Genomic DNA, 17,238 nt, shown 5'->3' with positions numbered 1-17,238 from the left:
ACATTTTTAATCAAAGAATAACACTTTGTCTTGCACCTAAATACATAAATGTTTTAAGAAGATTTTATTTGCAAAATCAGAAATTATTGCTATATTCTTGAATTTTGGGCCAAGGGGCCAAACAAAATCAACCAGAGGGCCACAAACGGCCCCTGAGCCACAATTTGGACATCACTGTGTGAACAAAATTATGAGGTAAATTCAGAAACTTTTTAGAAAATGTAATTGTTTATTTTATGAACATGAACAAAATGACAAAAACCTAACATATTTTATCAGAAGATCTTCGTCAGGCAGAGAACACGAAACGCTGAAATCCAGAAACTCAGCCAACATTTAGCATCAGATATCCTGTTAGGATGCAACAACAGGCAGAGCTAATGTAAAATACATCATCAGTGTCTGCAGGAAACAATGGAGCTTCATCTTCTGGGCATAAATCATGGGCCTGGTTTAATATTTATGCACAGAAATGAGATTTATGGTTAACAGGAGTAAATCCAGAGATCCTGTCTGAGGCGTTTCTGAGGCGACAATAATGACACAAACCGGAAACACGGAAAGATTTTAACAGTTTAACTTTTAAATAGTTATAAATATGGGTTCAGTTTGTGGATCTAATCGGGTCGGATCAGAACTCTGGTCTCACAGATGCAGCGGTTCTTCATGTTGCAGCTGCTTTTGGCCCAGTTGGAGGAATGGTAGAGATGCGGGTTTATTAAACCACAGGAGAGTCGATTCGCAGCTTCTTCTGTGGACCAGAAGCTGAGGAGTGAAAACACATGGAGTCACTCCGGTTCTGTCAGAAGAGATACCTCCTGTAATGCTGCAGCTCTTTATGCCATTTGTTTGGGCTGAAACCAATAATTATTCAAGTGATTGATTATTCTATTCGTGATTTTCTGATTGATAGATTTTTCATTTAACCACTAAAGCCTTCTAATCCTAGAAATAGACAAAAAAGGAAATAATCAAACTATTAAATTTATTTTGTAAAGAATAAAATAAACATTTTGTTGTAGGGAGGCAACGATCCACTTTTTTTACTAGCAATATTGATATCTGAGGTTTAGTATCGGCCGATATCGATCCAATACACACAAACGGCTGAATTAACTTAAAATGTTTAAAACACAAACATAAATTTATAGAATTAAAAATGGATTTGATAACTCTGCACCAGTGCAGTGCACATAAATCCACAAATAGTTTGTTTATTAAGTCTGTAGTCTCCAGTTAAGCATTAATCAATTACTAAATCAGTTGACGATTACTTCAGTAACTGATTAATAATTATTAATCTGATTGTTTCATCAATAAACAGTATTAATAATGTAGTTAAAACCATCAAGACACTAATGTAGTAATTGTTACAGTTTATATTTTGCGTGTAAATTAACTGAAATCGATTGAAGTTGATTAATTTTCTCCATTCTGATTTATTTTGTGAAAATGTTATTACCTTAATAACAAACAACACTGAGGAGCCAAATTATCCTAAAATTGTGCAGCCATTTTCAAAAGGTTTTAAGCAACAATTTTCTTAAAGGTTTCTGCAAAAGAAGAAGTTTGTCTGTATAAATGTAAAAAAAAATCATCCTTATTAAAAATAATTCAGCTTGATTTACTGAAACACTGGGAGGTAAAACTGTCCACATAAATTTGACCTAACTGTTTAATTTTATGTGAATTAAGTATGTCTGAAACGAGGCCTTGCAGTGCGTGGTGGGACCACTTGGTGGCAGCACTGCTCCGTGTTGCAGTTTGTATTTTATTTTAGATGTTTGCGGTCCAGTGAAGCAGGAGATGAGTGACGAAATGATTTCTTCACTGCAACCTTTCACCTCCTGCTTGTGAAAACTACTGAGGGTATTTCTGGGTTTTCAGTGACTGCTGGAGGTGAAAAGGTTGGGAGGAAATTGGGAATTGCAGAAGTTTTTCTTGTGTTTGCGTGGGTGCTTACGTCACAGAGAGGTTCCTGCCGTCTGCCCACGTCCACATGTCCTCCGTGACTTTCTTCAACCCGATCCAGTAGCCGTGCTTATTGTCGTTGTATGTTTCTGTTTTGTTGTTTATAAATTCCTGCATTTGAAATGAAAGTAGATTAAAAATAATAATAAAAACAAACTGTGTGCCGTTTGTAAATGTTACACTGTAAAAAAAAATAATTAGCAGCAAAATCATATTTTCACAATATCATTCCTACAATTATAAATGTCAGAGTTCCAAACTAAATATTTAATTCACAAATTAAACATTTATTTAGGAAGCTAAATATTTAATTTCCAACAAAATGTTTTAAGCTCCTAGATAAATATTTATATTTAGCTCAATATTTAGATCCAAATTAAACATCTGCTTTGCTAGCTGAATATTTAGTTCAAAACTAAATGTTTTTTTCTAACTAAACATTTAATTTTCAAATTAAATATTGTCTATACTAAATATGTAGCTCACACTTTTTTTTATTTAACATGCTAACTAAATATTTAGGGATAAATATTATATATAATATGTAAATACGTAATTTATATATTTTATAAAATGTATATAATTAACCTAGATTAATATTTAGCTTAATTATAAAACTAAATATTTATTTTCCAAACTAAATATTTATCTGAGACCTAAATATTTAGCATGCCAACTAAATATGTAGGTAGCTTGCTAAATATTTATGTCATTGCTAAACATTTAGGTCCAAGTGAGCTAGACAATAAATTAGCTTGCTGATAAGCGGAAGTGGAATTTCAAATTAAAAGCTGAGTTTCTATGCAGTATAAAAAACTTTACTTGCAACAATTCAGTCCCGCATGCAGTGGAGTTCATCTAGAGGTCAAGCTTTTATTTTGATATTCCACTTCCGATTATCGGCAAACTAATTTGCATATTAGCTAAATATTTAAATTGAAACTTAAATATTTAGTTAGCTATATAAATGTTTAATTCAGAGCTAGATATTTAATTTGAAAACTAAATATTTAGCTCACGCTTAAACATTTTGTTGGAAACAAAACATTCAGCTTCCTCACTAAATATCTAATTTGAAAGCTAAATATTTAGTTTAGAAATCTGACATTTATAGATGTAGGAGTAACAGAATGAAAATATGACTTAGAAAAAAAACTACATTTTTTTCTGTGACATGCTAAATAAACCAAAACATTGCTATTAATTTTTTACAGTGTAACTTTACAAACAACATCCCATACATAAATCCATTTGTTTTCACACTCTAAAATGTAATAGTTAAAAAACGTTGGATGTGTTTTTTATTGTTAAAATCTTGACCTGCTCCTCCTGGCTGTCGATCACCGCCAGCGTTGCATTCTCTCTCAAACAAAACATTCGGCTTTGCTCCCAGGTTTTCCAGTTGTTGCTGTACTCATCTTTTGTAAACAGGTAACAGTTTGACTGAAACATCACCCAGTCTTTCGGGCAAGGCTTACACTCTGTAAAACAACAATAATAATAAAAAACAGATTAAAAAAACTTCCAGTACTTAAAGGTTGTAAAACATTTTGCAGTAATGGTTTATTAAAATCAGTATTTTCTAACGTTTCTGTGGGCAGCGTTCAGCCGCAGGAAAGTTGTCGTAATCCAGGATGACGTCTAGAGTCCAGTTGAGTCGGTTTCTCTCTGCTGTTCGTCTCTGTAAAGCTGCACTCACCGCCTCCAGCTTCAGATTCTGCTCTGCTAAAACGCCCGACTGTCTCCTCTGCTCGTATGTGACTGCAGTCAGGTGTTTAAAATGTTTTACCTGCTCAGGTAGACGCTCAGTCGTCCAGAGAAACAGACAGACTTACAATACACACTGAGGATGATGATGGCCAGGAGCAGGATGAAGCAGATGATCCCCAAAAACAGCAGAGTGTGAAACTGAGCTCTCTTTTCATTTTCTATGAGAAACAGATCAATAAAAAGTCAACATTTTTCAGTTTTAATATCCGCGCCATTTTGGTAGGCAAGGCAAACGTCATTGAACGTTTGAGACAACAAAAAGGAAGTATATTAACACTCTTGACCAATGTGCAAGAGAATATCAACAAAATGGCTGCTGTCGGGATCGACCCGTATAAAATGGAGAATGGAAACATGTTGACGATGTGGTTAATAGTGAACATGGAGACGATCAATGTTTCAGCGCCTTTCTAAAGGACGTAGACACAGGTGGGTGGAGGACCCCAAAATTTTACTCAATATGAGTAGCACTGCTTCAACATATCTTTATTCAAGTAAAAGTAAAAAGTATCTGTCCAAGAAATTACATAAGAGTAAAGTATTTGGTAAAAACTCTTCTCAAATATTGAAAAACTGATCAAATGATCAATCATTTAAAATTTTAAAATTACATCCTCAGATGGACCAAATTCTAAAGTTTTAAGTATTTTAAAGACCAAAACAACAATAATTCATAAAATTCATATAAGTAACAAAAAATAACAAAATTAGGCAAAATATTTTTTTTCCAAATCAGTTAAACTTTTGAGACTTTAACCAAAACTGCAGGTGAGTTTCTGTCTGGTGAATGTTTGGTTAAAACATGTTTGTTTTTTATTCAGTGGGTAAAAAAATCCAGAATTGTTTCTCTAGTAGAGCTACTTCATCATAAAATTACTCAAGTACAAATAAAAAGTACAGTAGTAAAAATTCTCCTAAAAGTAATTTTTTAAAAAAGAAGTTGCTCTAGTAAAAGTAATTATTTACATTTGATGTAGGAACTCTTCGTGGGAGGAGGCTACATGTCCGTCTTAGCCAGCAGATAAAAGCTACATTAGCCAAGCTAATTTTTCCATTTTTATCCCAGTATGATACAGAGGTGGGTAGAGTATTCAACAGTTGAAATATACTTGTATTGTTCAGAAAGGAGAGGTGAGAGCTAGCTCTAAACTTCTCTTGTTTATTGTTGTCATAGCAACCGCCTGCGGAAATGGCTGTCAGTTACGAAGTTCAGGTAAGTGTGTGACGTCACATGGGAACGTAGGTGACCTGTTATGATCGGATGTGTGTCCTGCCTCTTCTCCTCTGTCTTCACCTCCTCGTAAATTATTTCTTTGAGGCTCGATTTTTCTAAGAAAAAAACAAAAACAAAACAGAAAACAAAACATTAGCATATAAATGTGTGGCTTTTTTACATTTTTGCTTTTTTCTGTCATTTACATGTTTTTTGTTCTCTACAACCTAAAATACCTAAACATTGTGTTTGTTTTAGGAATTAATGACAAATGTGAACAGTAGGTGGCGATAATAACATTTCAAACTTAAACAAAGGACATTCTGACTGTAGCTAAAGCTTTGCTGTAGTTCTGTTAGATTTCAGCCTTTCGTTGAGAATCGCTTCCATCCAATGTCTGACCCCATTTACTGTTAAAGCCGCTAATTTTAAACAAGAAAATAAAGAAGGTTGCAGATCAATACATTCTAAAGGAAAACTTTCATTTATTGTTCTTTCTGAATGATAAAGTATGAAAAAAAAATCAATAAACTAATAAATCAATATAACTCAAAATGTCAGTTAAGAAGGCAGTGAGTGGGCAGAATCCAGATGTGATTAGAAATAACTCCAGTTTTTGTTGGAACAGAAAGAGGAACTGTCGTTTTTCATTCAGTCTTCTTCTAGGGGAAAACCTGGCATGAATGGTGAACCATTTGTTTCTACGTTGCCATGGAAACATGACGGTTTTAGGAGGCGTGACACACAAAAGTCTTGATCAGAGCTGCGAGATGTGCAAAAAGGCAAATTTCTAAAATGATTGAGAGAAAGAATGCCAAAGCAGAAGAGAACGAGCCGATGTGACCAAATGGTTAATATTATCTATCTACATTTATCTATTACCACCGTAATAGATAAAAGTAGATTAAAAAGGAGTAAATTTCCGCAAAAAACAGAAATTTTGAGATTAACCGCAGAAGTTTTCTAAAAAAAAAACCCATAGAAATTTCTGAGCTCCAGAAGTTTGAGATTCTAAAATTCAATTAAAAAAATTCTATCTTGATATTAATTCAGAAATGTTCTTGAAAAATGTGGAAATTTCTGACTTTCACAAATTAAACATTTTTCAAAATCTCAAAATTGTGGCCTCAAACTCAGAAATTTCCAAGTTTTTTCTAGAAATTTCTGAGATTAATTTCTTTTGTCTTTTAAATTTTAAACTTTTTTACCTCAGAAATTTTCTTGTTTAGGTAGAATTTTTTTTTAGATTAATCTCAATATTTTTTAGTTTTTTGGCAGAAATCTTTAATCTGACACGCTGTCGTTTGATAGTGGCGGAGAGAAGCTCCTCTCAATCTGCTGGTGGTGATCAGAGGTCATCATGACTAATGATCTGCACCAGATGTTGCACCTGAAGTTCATTCACTGGTGTAAATGCTCCTTATTTTAACTGTAAAAATGGAAACATTTTGCTCTGTATTGTGAGGATTCTGTCAGGAGAAAATTAATTTTTTGTTTTCTTGTTCTGTGTTTGAACAAGGTGATTTCTGCTGTTCATGTTTCTGCAGAATGCACAGAAATGAGAAGGAAATGAGTGACTCAGTTGAAGTTTCATAACAAGCATCTGTAACAGTGAATGCATTCACTGAGCTGAGACTGGGGAGACAATTATAGCTCCCACTAAAACCAGTTGAGTTTTACTGGGAGGTGACCAGGAAATAATTATTTATGCCTTCTAAGATATTTGTAGATGTTAATCCTAATTAAGAAGTTGTAAAACTCAATAGATGATAAAATGGCAGTATTCGCTTTAGTCACTGCTGTGTTGATTGAATATAAAACTGATCAAAATAAGCAAACTGGTAGAACAAAAACCTTACCTGAGTCGATCTGTGTGGAGACACCATTAGTCTTAAAAGTCACATTTGCATAATTCAGTTCTTCCTCCATGATTAAAAACCTGCAACCAGCAGAAAATTGTTTAACCTCCCAGAGAGTCGAACAAAGTTAAACCTCCACAGAGACGCTTCAACGTTTCCTGAGTGTTTTCAGGCTCTGAGTGCAGACAGCATGTTCACTTCTTCTTTTCAGACAAAGTTAAGAAACCAAAGAGAAATTTAGACTAAGTGTTCATCAGAGACCAACTGGGAGGGAAGAAGCTGTTTCTGGTGACGCTGGCCTGAAAGCAACAAGATCAGCAGATTCTAAGGATGACATCAGAGGAAATAGTTTCCTTCAGTTTTCTAAAGGGAACATAAAAAACTTCCATCATTTCAATCCAAACAAACATTTCCTAAAATAATACAGTCTTTCTGTTCTTTTCTTTCAGTGGATCACCACAACATCCATAAACCTCCAAAAGGTACGAGAATCTGACTTTTACAACATAACTGAGTAGAATAACAAAATAAACTTGTAATTTTTACTCAAAACTTACAGAAACATAAAAAGTAAACTTTTTAGTCTTCAAATCAACTTTTTCTTTTTTTAGTAATTTTTAAATAAAATCCTGCTTTATTTTTAACAAACCAGCTGCTGCTGACAGTGTTTGAGCTTCTTGTCGGATTTTGAATCTGAACTCGTGGCTTTCCTGACAGGTGAAGAAGAACCAGACTCTGGTTCCGGGTCGTCGGGTCTTTTTATTTTTTTATTTTTTTTATTTTTTTTACTTTATTAAACAATTTGAATAAGTTTACAATACCACGAGGCATGTACACGCAAGAAGAAAACAAGACCTACAGGCTCATGGCACACATAATTATAACACAATAAAAAAATTAAAGAAAAAAACATAAAAATAAAGAAAGTAAAATAAAATTAGAAGTTAAAATAGTCAGACATCAAACAAAGTGATAGCAGAGACTAAAATAAACAAAAAAGACAAAACAAGACAAAACAAAACAAAGGGGCATTAAACCTCAAATAAATTTAGATCAATATAGGCGTTCAAAAGTTGTATTCCCTGCTTGTTTTTCAACAGTTTTAAGGTTCTGAAGTGATGGACGGTCTGATTCTCTGGGGTAAGGAACTGATTTTTATTTCACTTTCATCACATTTCATCAGGTTTGCACTGTAAAAACTGACTCCATGTTTACAAAATTCCAACTTAAACAGTTAAAAAGAGTAAACACTGAAAAGTAAAGTCATTGAAGAGTTTTAAATGTTAAAACACTTTTCATACAAAGGGAAAATAAAACCTGCTGCCACTGAGAGGAAAAATTTGCATAAAAATCTGCATTTTAGCCTCAAATTGAGAGTTTCTTTAAAATGTTTCTCATATTTTAGACCAACCTGTGAATGTTCTGACATCCTGATGTTTCGCTCTCTAAGGTTCTGGATGCAGAAGACATTTTTTCTTCCTGGGAAAAATGCGCTGCTGGTTCCTACCAGGAATCCCACAACCAGCTGGACCAAAGCCGACTCTGAGTTTAAAAGCAGATTCATCTGTGAGGGAAAAACTCTCACCAGGTCATAGCAGCTTCAACAAATCAGGATTTCCATCACTTTTCATTTAAAAAGTCGTGCAGAAACTTCCTGTTTGGCCTCAGTTTGCTTGTTCTGCTTGTTTTTTTTTATTTTAATAAAAAAAAATTAAAGAAAATTATTTCCTCAGAGATTTTGTTCTGGATGTCAAAAGGTTTGCGATGCTGTTTCAGTTTGATTTTGATTTGGTGTCACTTCAAAAAGGAACTAAGTTTCCTTTTTGCTTATTTTAGACAGAAGTTAATCTTTCTAACACAGATCAAACTTAACCTGTTGCAGCATTTCCTTCACAAATGTGTACAGATATGTGTCTATGTTCTGAAAACAGTTTGTCATCGCTGTGTTTCTGTGTCCTGTCATTCGACTCTTCTGATGAAACTCGACTTCTTGATGAATTATGTTGCAACATGGTGCCTGATGAAAGCCTGGATTTACTGAACTGGACTGTTTTAAATCCCCACTTTGCACATAATGTGCTCAAAAAGCATCATCATTTCACAACTAAATCCTGTTTTAACTTAAACTGGACCATTTATTTTATTTTTTTACTATTTTTCTTATGAAACTTATGACCAAAACTTTTTTTTTTTTAAAGTTAGAGGACCTAAATGCTGGAAACAAACAGTTAAAAACAGGAAAATCAAGACTTTATCCAGAATATTAAATTGGTCTTGGATGAACTTCATCTCTGATCCTTTGGTGAAACATTCCTCTGAAGGTCCAGCAGACTTGGCTCCATTCCAGTCCAAAATGGAAACATTTGTTAAATTTTCAGTTGGTGTGGTTCGCTTTCACACTGCACTGTCAAACGATCAAAACCAATTAGAAAACCTGTTCCCCTCCTCGCCTGTGGTGGCGCTATTCAAAGAAGGAATCGACACCAAACCTCTGAAGACACCGAGCGCCACTGGGACATCGCCCCGCGGTCGACGGGGTTGCTGGTTCTTTTGCCTGATTTTATTATTTTTTCTTGTCATTTTCATCCTTAAAATACCAAAGTTTCTATTTAACTTCATGTTTTGATCCGTGTGATGATGTCATGTTCAAATATTAAAGGATTGATCATTTGATCAGTTACTCACCACATGAGAAGATCTTTACCAAATACTTTTTAGTCTTACTTGAGTAAAATGGAGCCCGGGCGACTCGAGCCCGGGCGACTTCGGCGACCGAGCGGCGACGACCCCGGAGCCCGGGCGACCCCGGAGCCTGGGCGACCTTTGGCGACCCCGAGCCTGGCGACTCGAGCCCGGGCGACTCGAGCCCGGGCGACTTCGGCGACCTCGAGCGGGCGACCCCCGGAGCCCGGCGACCCTTGGCGACCCCCGGAGCCTGGCGACCCCGGAGCCCGGCGACCCCCGGAGCCCGGCGACCTCTCCACTGTCAGACTGTCTAGTGGCAGACTGCTGTATTAATGATTTTGATGATGGCGCTCATTAAAATGTAATGTTTGTTAGTTTTCTCAATGGTTGATTATGGCATATTCTGTGTGTTTTTATTATATTAAACATTTTGAAACTGCACTGTTGCTGAAATGTGCTACACAAATAAACTTGATTGAAAAGGAGCCAGCAAGAAGAAAAAATCTGACATCAGGGAAAACTTGAGATGATCGATAAAATGATTCTTAAATAAAAATATTTAAACATTTCACCTCCAAAATTCTCACCTTCTGGAAATTTCCACTATTTCTTTGTTCTGCAAAAATATATCAGTCTCTAACAGCAGAAACAGACTTAAAGCTGTTGGAAAAGTAAAATCCTGGCTGATGAGTAAAAATATAAGGGATCAGATCAGAGAGCCAATAGAAATCCAAGAAAAAGTGAATTTTTGAAGAATTTTAGATTTTCAGGAGGCAAATCAAAACTAAAAGGAAACTGTCTGCCCCAACAAGCTGCACTCTGAATTCACTAAAACAAATGTCTGTTGTTAAATCAGTCAGTGACAGAAGAAAACAGCCACTGACAGTCAACATATACCAGGATTGGCTACAAATCATTTTAATAACTAAAAAAGATTAGTTAAATAGGATTTAATTTACTCTCCTGTCACTAAACGTGAGTTTGACAATAACTTTGTGACAATAATACATTTACTAATTGTTTTTAAATATGTCTGAGTAACAAGGCTGTCACAGTTTCACCAGCAGATGTCACTAGTGAGGAATGAATGAAGCATCGAGTGATGAACCTTTGGGCAAAACAACGGACCGGGAAGCTTAATTGCTTCATGAGGCTTCATTTGGTCATCACTGCTTCACAGGTGAAACTGCTGCCTTAATAATCCAACGGACCAAACCACCTTTCATCCACAGGGGAGTCACTTCATCAATCTCCACCTGTTTAAATAAAACAGGTGGAGATTGGCCTCTCCCAGAAGCTATTTATGGTATCTGGACCCCTGGGCCAGAATTTGTCCAAACGTCCTGGAGAGGACACAGAAAACACAGGAGAGTCACTCCATAATATCACTCTACAGATTATGCACAACATTTGCTCAGTTTTTACCCACCAGCAGCTCGTTGCTCTGGGAAACAGGCAACCGACCTCAGTCCTCAATGAGCAGCTGGCCAGAGCCCAGAACAAAAGGCTACATGCTAATCACTAAAATACTCAATAAATATAATTAAAACTTCTTTTGTGCAAATTGTTGTTGTGCAAATCTATGCTTAAAGTGCTTGTTAATAGAGGGCAAAAATGCTTTTAAAGTGCTGTAGAGTGAGATGTGTAAAAATAGTCCCAGTAATGAAGATCTCTTCATTACACCAGGCTTCGCTCTCAAGCTTGTTGTGGTTGTATTTACCCAGAATGCCCTGCATTGCAGCTCATTCTCTGCTCTTGGAGAGCTCTCTGGTCCACTTGGTGTTCAGATATGCATGTGAACCAGAGCACAATTCACTTCAACAGAACAAAATTTACCCATAAAACCCGGTTTGAGCAGAGTTCAGTTTTTTGGTTTGTATTCACGCCTTCCCAAACGAACCGGACTTTCTATGCAAACGGACTGGAGTTTGATCCAAGTGGACTAAATGAACCCTGGAGGTCCAACCCTCTGTGCATAAAGCAGTCAGGACTGTTGGCTCATGTGAATACTTTAACGGTGACAGGGTGAATGTTTGTCCTGACCACAGATGGACGGATGCTCTGGGTTTCTGGTTCTGCTCTCCTTCAGCTGTTGCTGTGTGGTCTGGCCAAAGAAAGCTCTGCATGTTGAGGCTGTTTTTCAGCTTAGTCTTAAATGGCATTGGTGTAACTTCATCTTTTGAGAACTTGTGATTAAAATGCCGTCTCGTTGCTCAAGGCGAGATCACACCTATTAAAAATAAGAGGTGTGAAAACTGATGAGGTTGAAGTGAGAAACTGCTCAGACGTTTTGCTTTCAGTGTCTCTGCTGAACTCAGAGGATCAGGATCCAGAAACTGAGACTTATCGAGGTCATCGAGAAAATTATTAAAACATATTTATCTGCAGACCTCTGAGACTTTAAAGATGGCCAAAGACTCGCATGAAGAGATTTATGAAAATGTTCAAACAATTTCAAACGGTGAGTTACTGGTGTGTGATGTTTATTGTAAAATACAAAAACATAAATGTACATTTTGTTTGGAACCAACCAGGTTGTTGGTGAAAGACTGGATGAGAAGCAGATTATTAAAACTGTTTTGTATCATATTCAGATTTCTTATTGAATGTATTTTTGGGTAATTTAAAGTTTGTGGTAAACTTGGTCAAAAAATATTCTGAACTGAACTTCCATTTTCCTCTTTTTTTAAATCTGTTGTTTTACGGTAAAAATAATGAAATCCTACACCTAAAGCAACTAGATTTGATGTTTTCTTTAGATTTTCCTTTCTTTTAAAAAGCAGGAAACCATTCTGTCGGTGCAAAATTGTGATTATTAAATTTTTCTTTGTCTTGCAGAGAGAAAAAAGGAAACATCAATAACTTGTTCCAGCCGTCTGTTGAGTTTGTGGATAATTAGCTTCCTCCTGGTGGGAAGCATTTCGGTCAACATCTGGAGTAAGTCTACTTTCCTTTATCACATTTTAATTATTACAGCTGTCACTTTACAGCGCCGCGTGTATCCAGATCAAAACACGGCTACATAAACGTTACTTCATATCGATATTATAAATCCCTCCAGGGAGAAAACGACGAGTTCTTCATAGTTACTTTAATAACGATGCTGTGAGAACTGTACAAAACACAAAATACATTTTTACAGAAAGACATTCTCATAGAGAATAGGCAACTATTACTATTTACAATAAAGTGGCTTGACTTAAAAACAGACGCATTACGTCACCTTTAAAAACACGTGGCTAAGAAATTTGACAAAATAAATAAAATTAACATTTATTTCCACACAAAACTAAAATACAAAAATGTGTTTCTCATTGGCTGCTTCAACCTGAAAGGGTTAAGAAAGAAACTTCTTCTTCCAACGCGGCTGGTTGCAACCTCACCAAACCTCTACCAAAATACGTACCTAAACGAAACAACAAATGAAACATTGGTTCCACTCCGGTAACATTTACAACCTTTAAACTCTAAATATTTGACATCACTTTAACTTATCCAAACCAACTTAAAACCATGAAATTAACCCAAACTGAATAACCGCCACAGATATGATGCTTCATTAGTTCATGTCAACTTTGATTTCCATGCAGATAAAGTCAGACCAGCCTAAATATACCGACAATAAAAGCATGTTAAAAGTTATTAAACCTGTGACAATATTCACAGGAGAGACATAATAATAAGAATAATGGAAAAACAAAAGGATTTTCTGCTCCGCTGGGCGGACAGCCATGATTTGTAACATGGACACAAAAGGTTCAGCATTTAGCATTTAGCATTTAGCATTTAGCATTTAGCATTTAGCATCTAGCATCTGCAGCTATTTGACGTATCCTCTGATATCCTAACTCTACATCTCCAGCAATTTGTTTAAAAGTCACTGAAGAGTTTTCTAATGTACAGTTACATTAGGATTAAAACAAAGTGAATGTTAAATTCTCTTAATTTGTGTCATTTTCAGTGAGTCTTCAGATACACAAACAGGAAGCAACTTTCCAGGAGCTGGAGATGAAGATGGGAAAACTACAAAATGACAGTGAAGTGCTGACTCATGAGAATAATGACCTGAACTTATGGCTGAGCTTTTTTCTGAAATTCAAAAATGTTCAAGTCTCAAATTACTGCAATGGTGAAAGTGAGTTGGTATCATGTGACCTTCCTGAAAACAAACTAAATTAGTCCTAGTTGGTGCTGAAAGTCTCTCCGTCTCTCCGTTTGTTTCACGTTGACAGAGTGTCAGCCGTGTCAGGAAGGATGGGTTGAGTTTCAGAAAAAGTGTTATCTGTTTATTGAAAAACATCCTTGGAAAACCTGGAAGGAAAGTCATGAGCTCTGCAAAAACAAATCCGCAGATCTGGTCGTTATTGATCACCTGCAAGAACAGGTGAGCTCTGGGACGGCGTCATCTTTTAAAATGACACTTTTAACTTTTAAAATATGATTGTAATGATTTTAAACCAAATGACTTTCAGGAGTTTCTCAGTAAACAGATAAAGTTTTACTATGATGAATATCATGGATACTGGCTGGGCTTACGTGAAATGAACAACAGATGGGTGTGGACTGACGGACGTTATGACACTCTGGGGTAAGAAATTTAAATTAAAGTAAAACAAACACAAGAAATAAATAAGATAGAACACCTAGCGTTTGTCGTCACCAAAATCAATTTTTTGGGAAAAACTTCTGATTATTATTTCAGAAAGGCGACAAAATGAATGTTTAAATGTAGATTAAATCCACCTGGTCAGAGTTTATTTTGAAACCAAATAATTAGAACAGAGTAAACTAAACTTTTACTGAAGTAAAAGTACAAAAGTATTTGGTAAAAGTAACTGATTAAATGACCAATCTTTCAAGATGACATCACCAGACAGACTGAAAAATAACATGTTGGTATTTTAAGGTCTGAAATGGATCATATATAAAACCTAATTACAAAATAACAAAATTAGACCAAAGGAACATTTTCCCAAATCGGTTCATTTCATTAAAACTCCAGAAGTTTTAATACAAACAGTCTGGTCACAAAAAATTAAAGTTTTTCATTTAATGAATTTATTCAGTATCTAGAAATTTACTCCCGAGTAACAATACTTCACAATAAAATAAATGAAAATGAAAAATACAGCAAAAATAAAAATTCCACTAACAGTTAATTTTTTCCTAACATTTATTCCAGTAAATGTGAATAAATGTAACAAAGTTGATTTGTCGATAATTTTGATAAATAACTTCAATAAAATGTTTTGTTTCTTCTTATGGATTTTATTTTTGTGTTTTCATGATGTTAAAGCACCTTGCTAAAATATGATATACAAATAAACTTGATTGATTGATTGATTGATTGATTGATTGATTGATTGATTGATTGATGTGCTGTCTGTAGAAATCCACATTAAGTCGTTTTTTCATTCCTCAGAATAATCACAAAATGTGAACTTCTGCTCTGAATATCGATTGTCTCCATGATCTCGTCATTTTTCTCTGTCATTTCTGTTTGTATCCTTTCAGTTTAGAACCAGCAGAATTTAACAGTCACTAATGTTTTGAAGGTTCTGGATGGGATCAGTTTATGGTTCCTCTGGTCCGTTTGCTCTGCTGATCCCAGGAAAATCTCCGACAAAGAGTTGGGACACATCAGATAACGCCTTTCTGAACAAATTCATCTGTGAGCAAGAAGCCCTGCAGAAGCTTGAGACCAGAGCCAGTTGGCTGTCCGACCTTTGACCCAACGCTGGGGGTTTGCAGAAGCACTTCTCAAATGTCTGCTGCCTAAATGAGCTTTTCTTGATCTGAAGTTTGCAGCTGGTTTGGGCGCAGCAGCTCATGAGTCTGTTTGTGGTTTTTAGTGGCAGAGCCACGCGATAAAATCAAACGTCTGGCAGAAAAATGTGTTGCTTTCAAATTCCAACCAGACAAGATGGAGGCAAAGAAGAAACATTTTAACTCAATTTGCACCTTTTAATTTGTTTTTGTATAAAGTGTTGCATTGTGCTGGTTTCACAGCTTCTACTCATCTTAAATCATATTTCTGCTGATATCTGCACAGATTAGCATTGTGTTCTTTATCCAGTTTTTTATTCTGATGTTTGTTGAATCTTTTTGCTTTTATTGCTTTTCACTTTGCTGATGTAACAAAATTTGAGAAACAATAAAGGAATTTCTGTTCCGTTTTATTCTATTTAAAGTTTTTCACTCATAATCAAAATATGCTTTTAATTATTTTATTGAATTGAGTTTAATTTAATTTATTTTGTTTAAATGGTAGGTTGTATATTAATGAACATACAATATTGTCGTAAATATTCCAAAATTATTTCTGCTTTGGGTCAGAAGAACTTTATTTGTTTTCTAAATATCACAAATTTAGGAGACAAACCTTTTTTTTCTTTTTTTTAGACAGAATAACTTTTCTGACTGATTTGGGTCAAAACTTTGGTTTAGTTTTTATTTGGCCCGGTTCGTTCTGACAGAACTGGTGTAACTGGTTTGGATTTCATTTCTCCATTTTCAGCCAGATCCATTAAAACATTTCTAACATCACAAACATCACAAACATAAACCATCTGGTCGGTTCAGAGACTGAAGTATTTCTGACAACAGTTTCCTTTCACCCTGTCATCGTCTCTCGGTCTTAATTTGTGACGTCGGTTTCTAAGAATTTATGAGGAAGTAATTTTTTTATTTCTGAAGTTGGATCCTCTTACAGATTCAATAACTCTGCATTTATTTTCTGCTTCTTTCACGGTTTCACTTAAAAAATGTTTGAACAGTTTATGTAAACATTAAGGAGCAGAAATGAAAAGACATTGGATTTTACAGCAAAATGTGCCTCTAAAAAAACAGATTTTACTACAAACAAACTTTTGAATAGAAGTTTTCTAATAATCTGTTTTTGTGCAAATGGTAAAAATATGTACCTGCTAAATGTTTTGTCATGATATCCATGGTTTGGTCATTTTTACATTTTGGTCAACATCCCATTATAAAAACTGCTTTAAAGAGAAAAACAGAAATAATTACAATGAGTCTGTAAATCAATCAGGATCAACAAAATTTGGCTTTTTTGAGAAAAACTTTACAAAAAGAAAAAAACTTTAAAACTGTAGAATGTAACTTTTATAAAATATAACATTATAAAATATATTTAACACATTTTTGAAACTCATCATGATAGTTTGTTTTGAGACGGATAATCTGTGAGAAAAATAAAGTTTCTCTACTTGTGTTCCCACTGCTAACCAGAAACAACCAATCAGAGCCAGGAGGCGGATCTTAGCGCTGTCAATCACCCTGATGACACTGCAGTCTGCCACGAATGCTAAAGCTAGTTAGCATAGCTGCTGATGACTGCAGGTGAAGTTTTCCTGAAACAATGAATTGTGTTTCCCCCATCAACACATTTAGCAGCAGATACATGAGGATGATTGGCAGCGTTAAGACCCTCCTCCTGGCTCTGATTGGCTGTTTTTGGTGCATTTCTTCAGACGGCAATAAAAACTCCAGAAGTTGGAGGAGATTGAACCTTTTACTGGTTTAGTGACGGTTTTAACAGATACGTAAAAACATATTTTTTAATTTAAAAGTGAAAATTGATTTCTACCAAACAATGACAAAAGTATTCAACACAATAGAGGTTAAACTATTCAACCCCTTTACAGTGACTGACTGAATGCAACAGAGGTCCAGCCAAGTGGTGCTGGTGGTCTGAGTGTTTCCAGTGATTATAGTATACAG

General features: G+C 35.3%; 2 protein-coding genes and 1 long non-coding RNA gene across 4 annotated transcripts; 2 read left to right on the top strand and 1 right to left on the bottom strand.

Moving 5' to 3' along the window:
• Nucleotides 1–561: 561 nt before the first annotated feature.
• LOC122831841 (natural killer cells antigen CD94-like) lies at nucleotides 562–7,481 on the bottom strand. 2 transcript variants are annotated; one of them, XM_044118345.1, is made up of 8 exons: nucleotides 7,463–7,481; nucleotides 6,814–6,893; nucleotides 4,990–5,070; nucleotides 3,807–3,899; nucleotides 3,559–3,732; nucleotides 3,292–3,452; nucleotides 1,964–2,082; nucleotides 562–765 (listed from the first exon to the last, which is right to left on the bottom strand). In XM_044118345.1, exons 2-8 carry the CDS (start codon nucleotides 6,881–6,883, stop codon nucleotides 618–620), a joined length of 846 nt encoding a protein of 281 aa, XP_043974280.1. In that variant the 5' UTR covers nucleotides 6,884–6,893; nucleotides 7,463–7,481; the 3' UTR covers nucleotides 562–617. The 2 variants fall into 2 exon arrangements, with proteins under 2 accessions (XP_043974280.1, XP_043974279.1); XM_044118344.1 differs by lacking the exon at nucleotides 7,463–7,481 and adding an exon at nucleotides 7,371–7,388.
• On the top strand, nucleotides 3,914–8,470 carry LOC122831843. The gene is made up of 5 exons (XR_006370772.1): nucleotides 3,914–4,170; nucleotides 4,916–4,954; nucleotides 7,263–7,295; nucleotides 7,914–7,953; nucleotides 8,264–8,470. It is a non-coding gene; the product is annotated as an uncharacterized LOC122831843 (long non-coding RNA).
• A 3,358-nt stretch (nucleotides 8,471–11,828) lies between these two features.
• LOC122831840 (dromaiocalcin-1-like) lies at nucleotides 11,829–15,659 on the top strand. Its single transcript, XM_044118343.1, has 6 exons — nucleotides 11,829–11,959; nucleotides 12,337–12,435; nucleotides 13,460–13,633; nucleotides 13,731–13,882; nucleotides 13,971–14,086; nucleotides 15,054–15,659. The coding sequence occupies exons 1-6, from the start codon at nucleotides 11,905–11,907 to the stop codon at nucleotides 15,226–15,228; spliced, it is 771 nt and encodes a 256-aa protein (XP_043974278.1). The 5' UTR covers nucleotides 11,829–11,904; the 3' UTR covers nucleotides 15,229–15,659.
• Nucleotides 15,660–17,238: the final 1,579 nt, after the last annotated feature.

The sequence above is a fragment of the Gambusia affinis genome, linkage group LG05 (assembly GCF_019740435.1).
Source record: "Gambusia affinis linkage group LG05, SWU_Gaff_1.0, whole genome shotgun sequence".
In the NCBI taxonomy this organism is placed as follows: Eukaryota; Metazoa; Chordata; class Actinopteri; order Cyprinodontiformes; family Poeciliidae; genus Gambusia; species Gambusia affinis.
Note: the sequence above shows the minus strand (reverse complement) of the source record. Positions and strands in the feature narration are given on the sequence as shown.

Coding starts and splice junctions, on each gene's coding strand:
- LOC122831841 (XM_044118344.1), bottom strand. Junction 3,900..4,989: donor CACACATCCGATCATAACAG/GTCACCTACGTT, acceptor TGTTTCTCATAG/AAAATGAAAAGAGAGCTCAG. Junction 2,083..3,291: donor TCGACAGCCAGGAGGAGCAG/GTCAAGATTTTA, acceptor TTTCAAATGCAG/GAATTTATAAACAACAAAAC.
- LOC122831840 (XM_044118343.1), top strand. CDS start 11,905: ATGGCCAAAGACTCGCATGAAGAGATTTATGAAAATGTTCAAACAATT. Junction 13,883..13,970: donor TTGATCACCTGCAAGAACAG/GTGAGCTCTGGG, acceptor AATGACTTTCAG/GAGTTTCTCAGTAAACAGAT. Junction 14,087..15,053: donor GGACGTTATGACACTCTGGG/GTAAGAAATTTA, acceptor AATGTTTTGAAG/GTTCTGGATGGGATCAGTTT.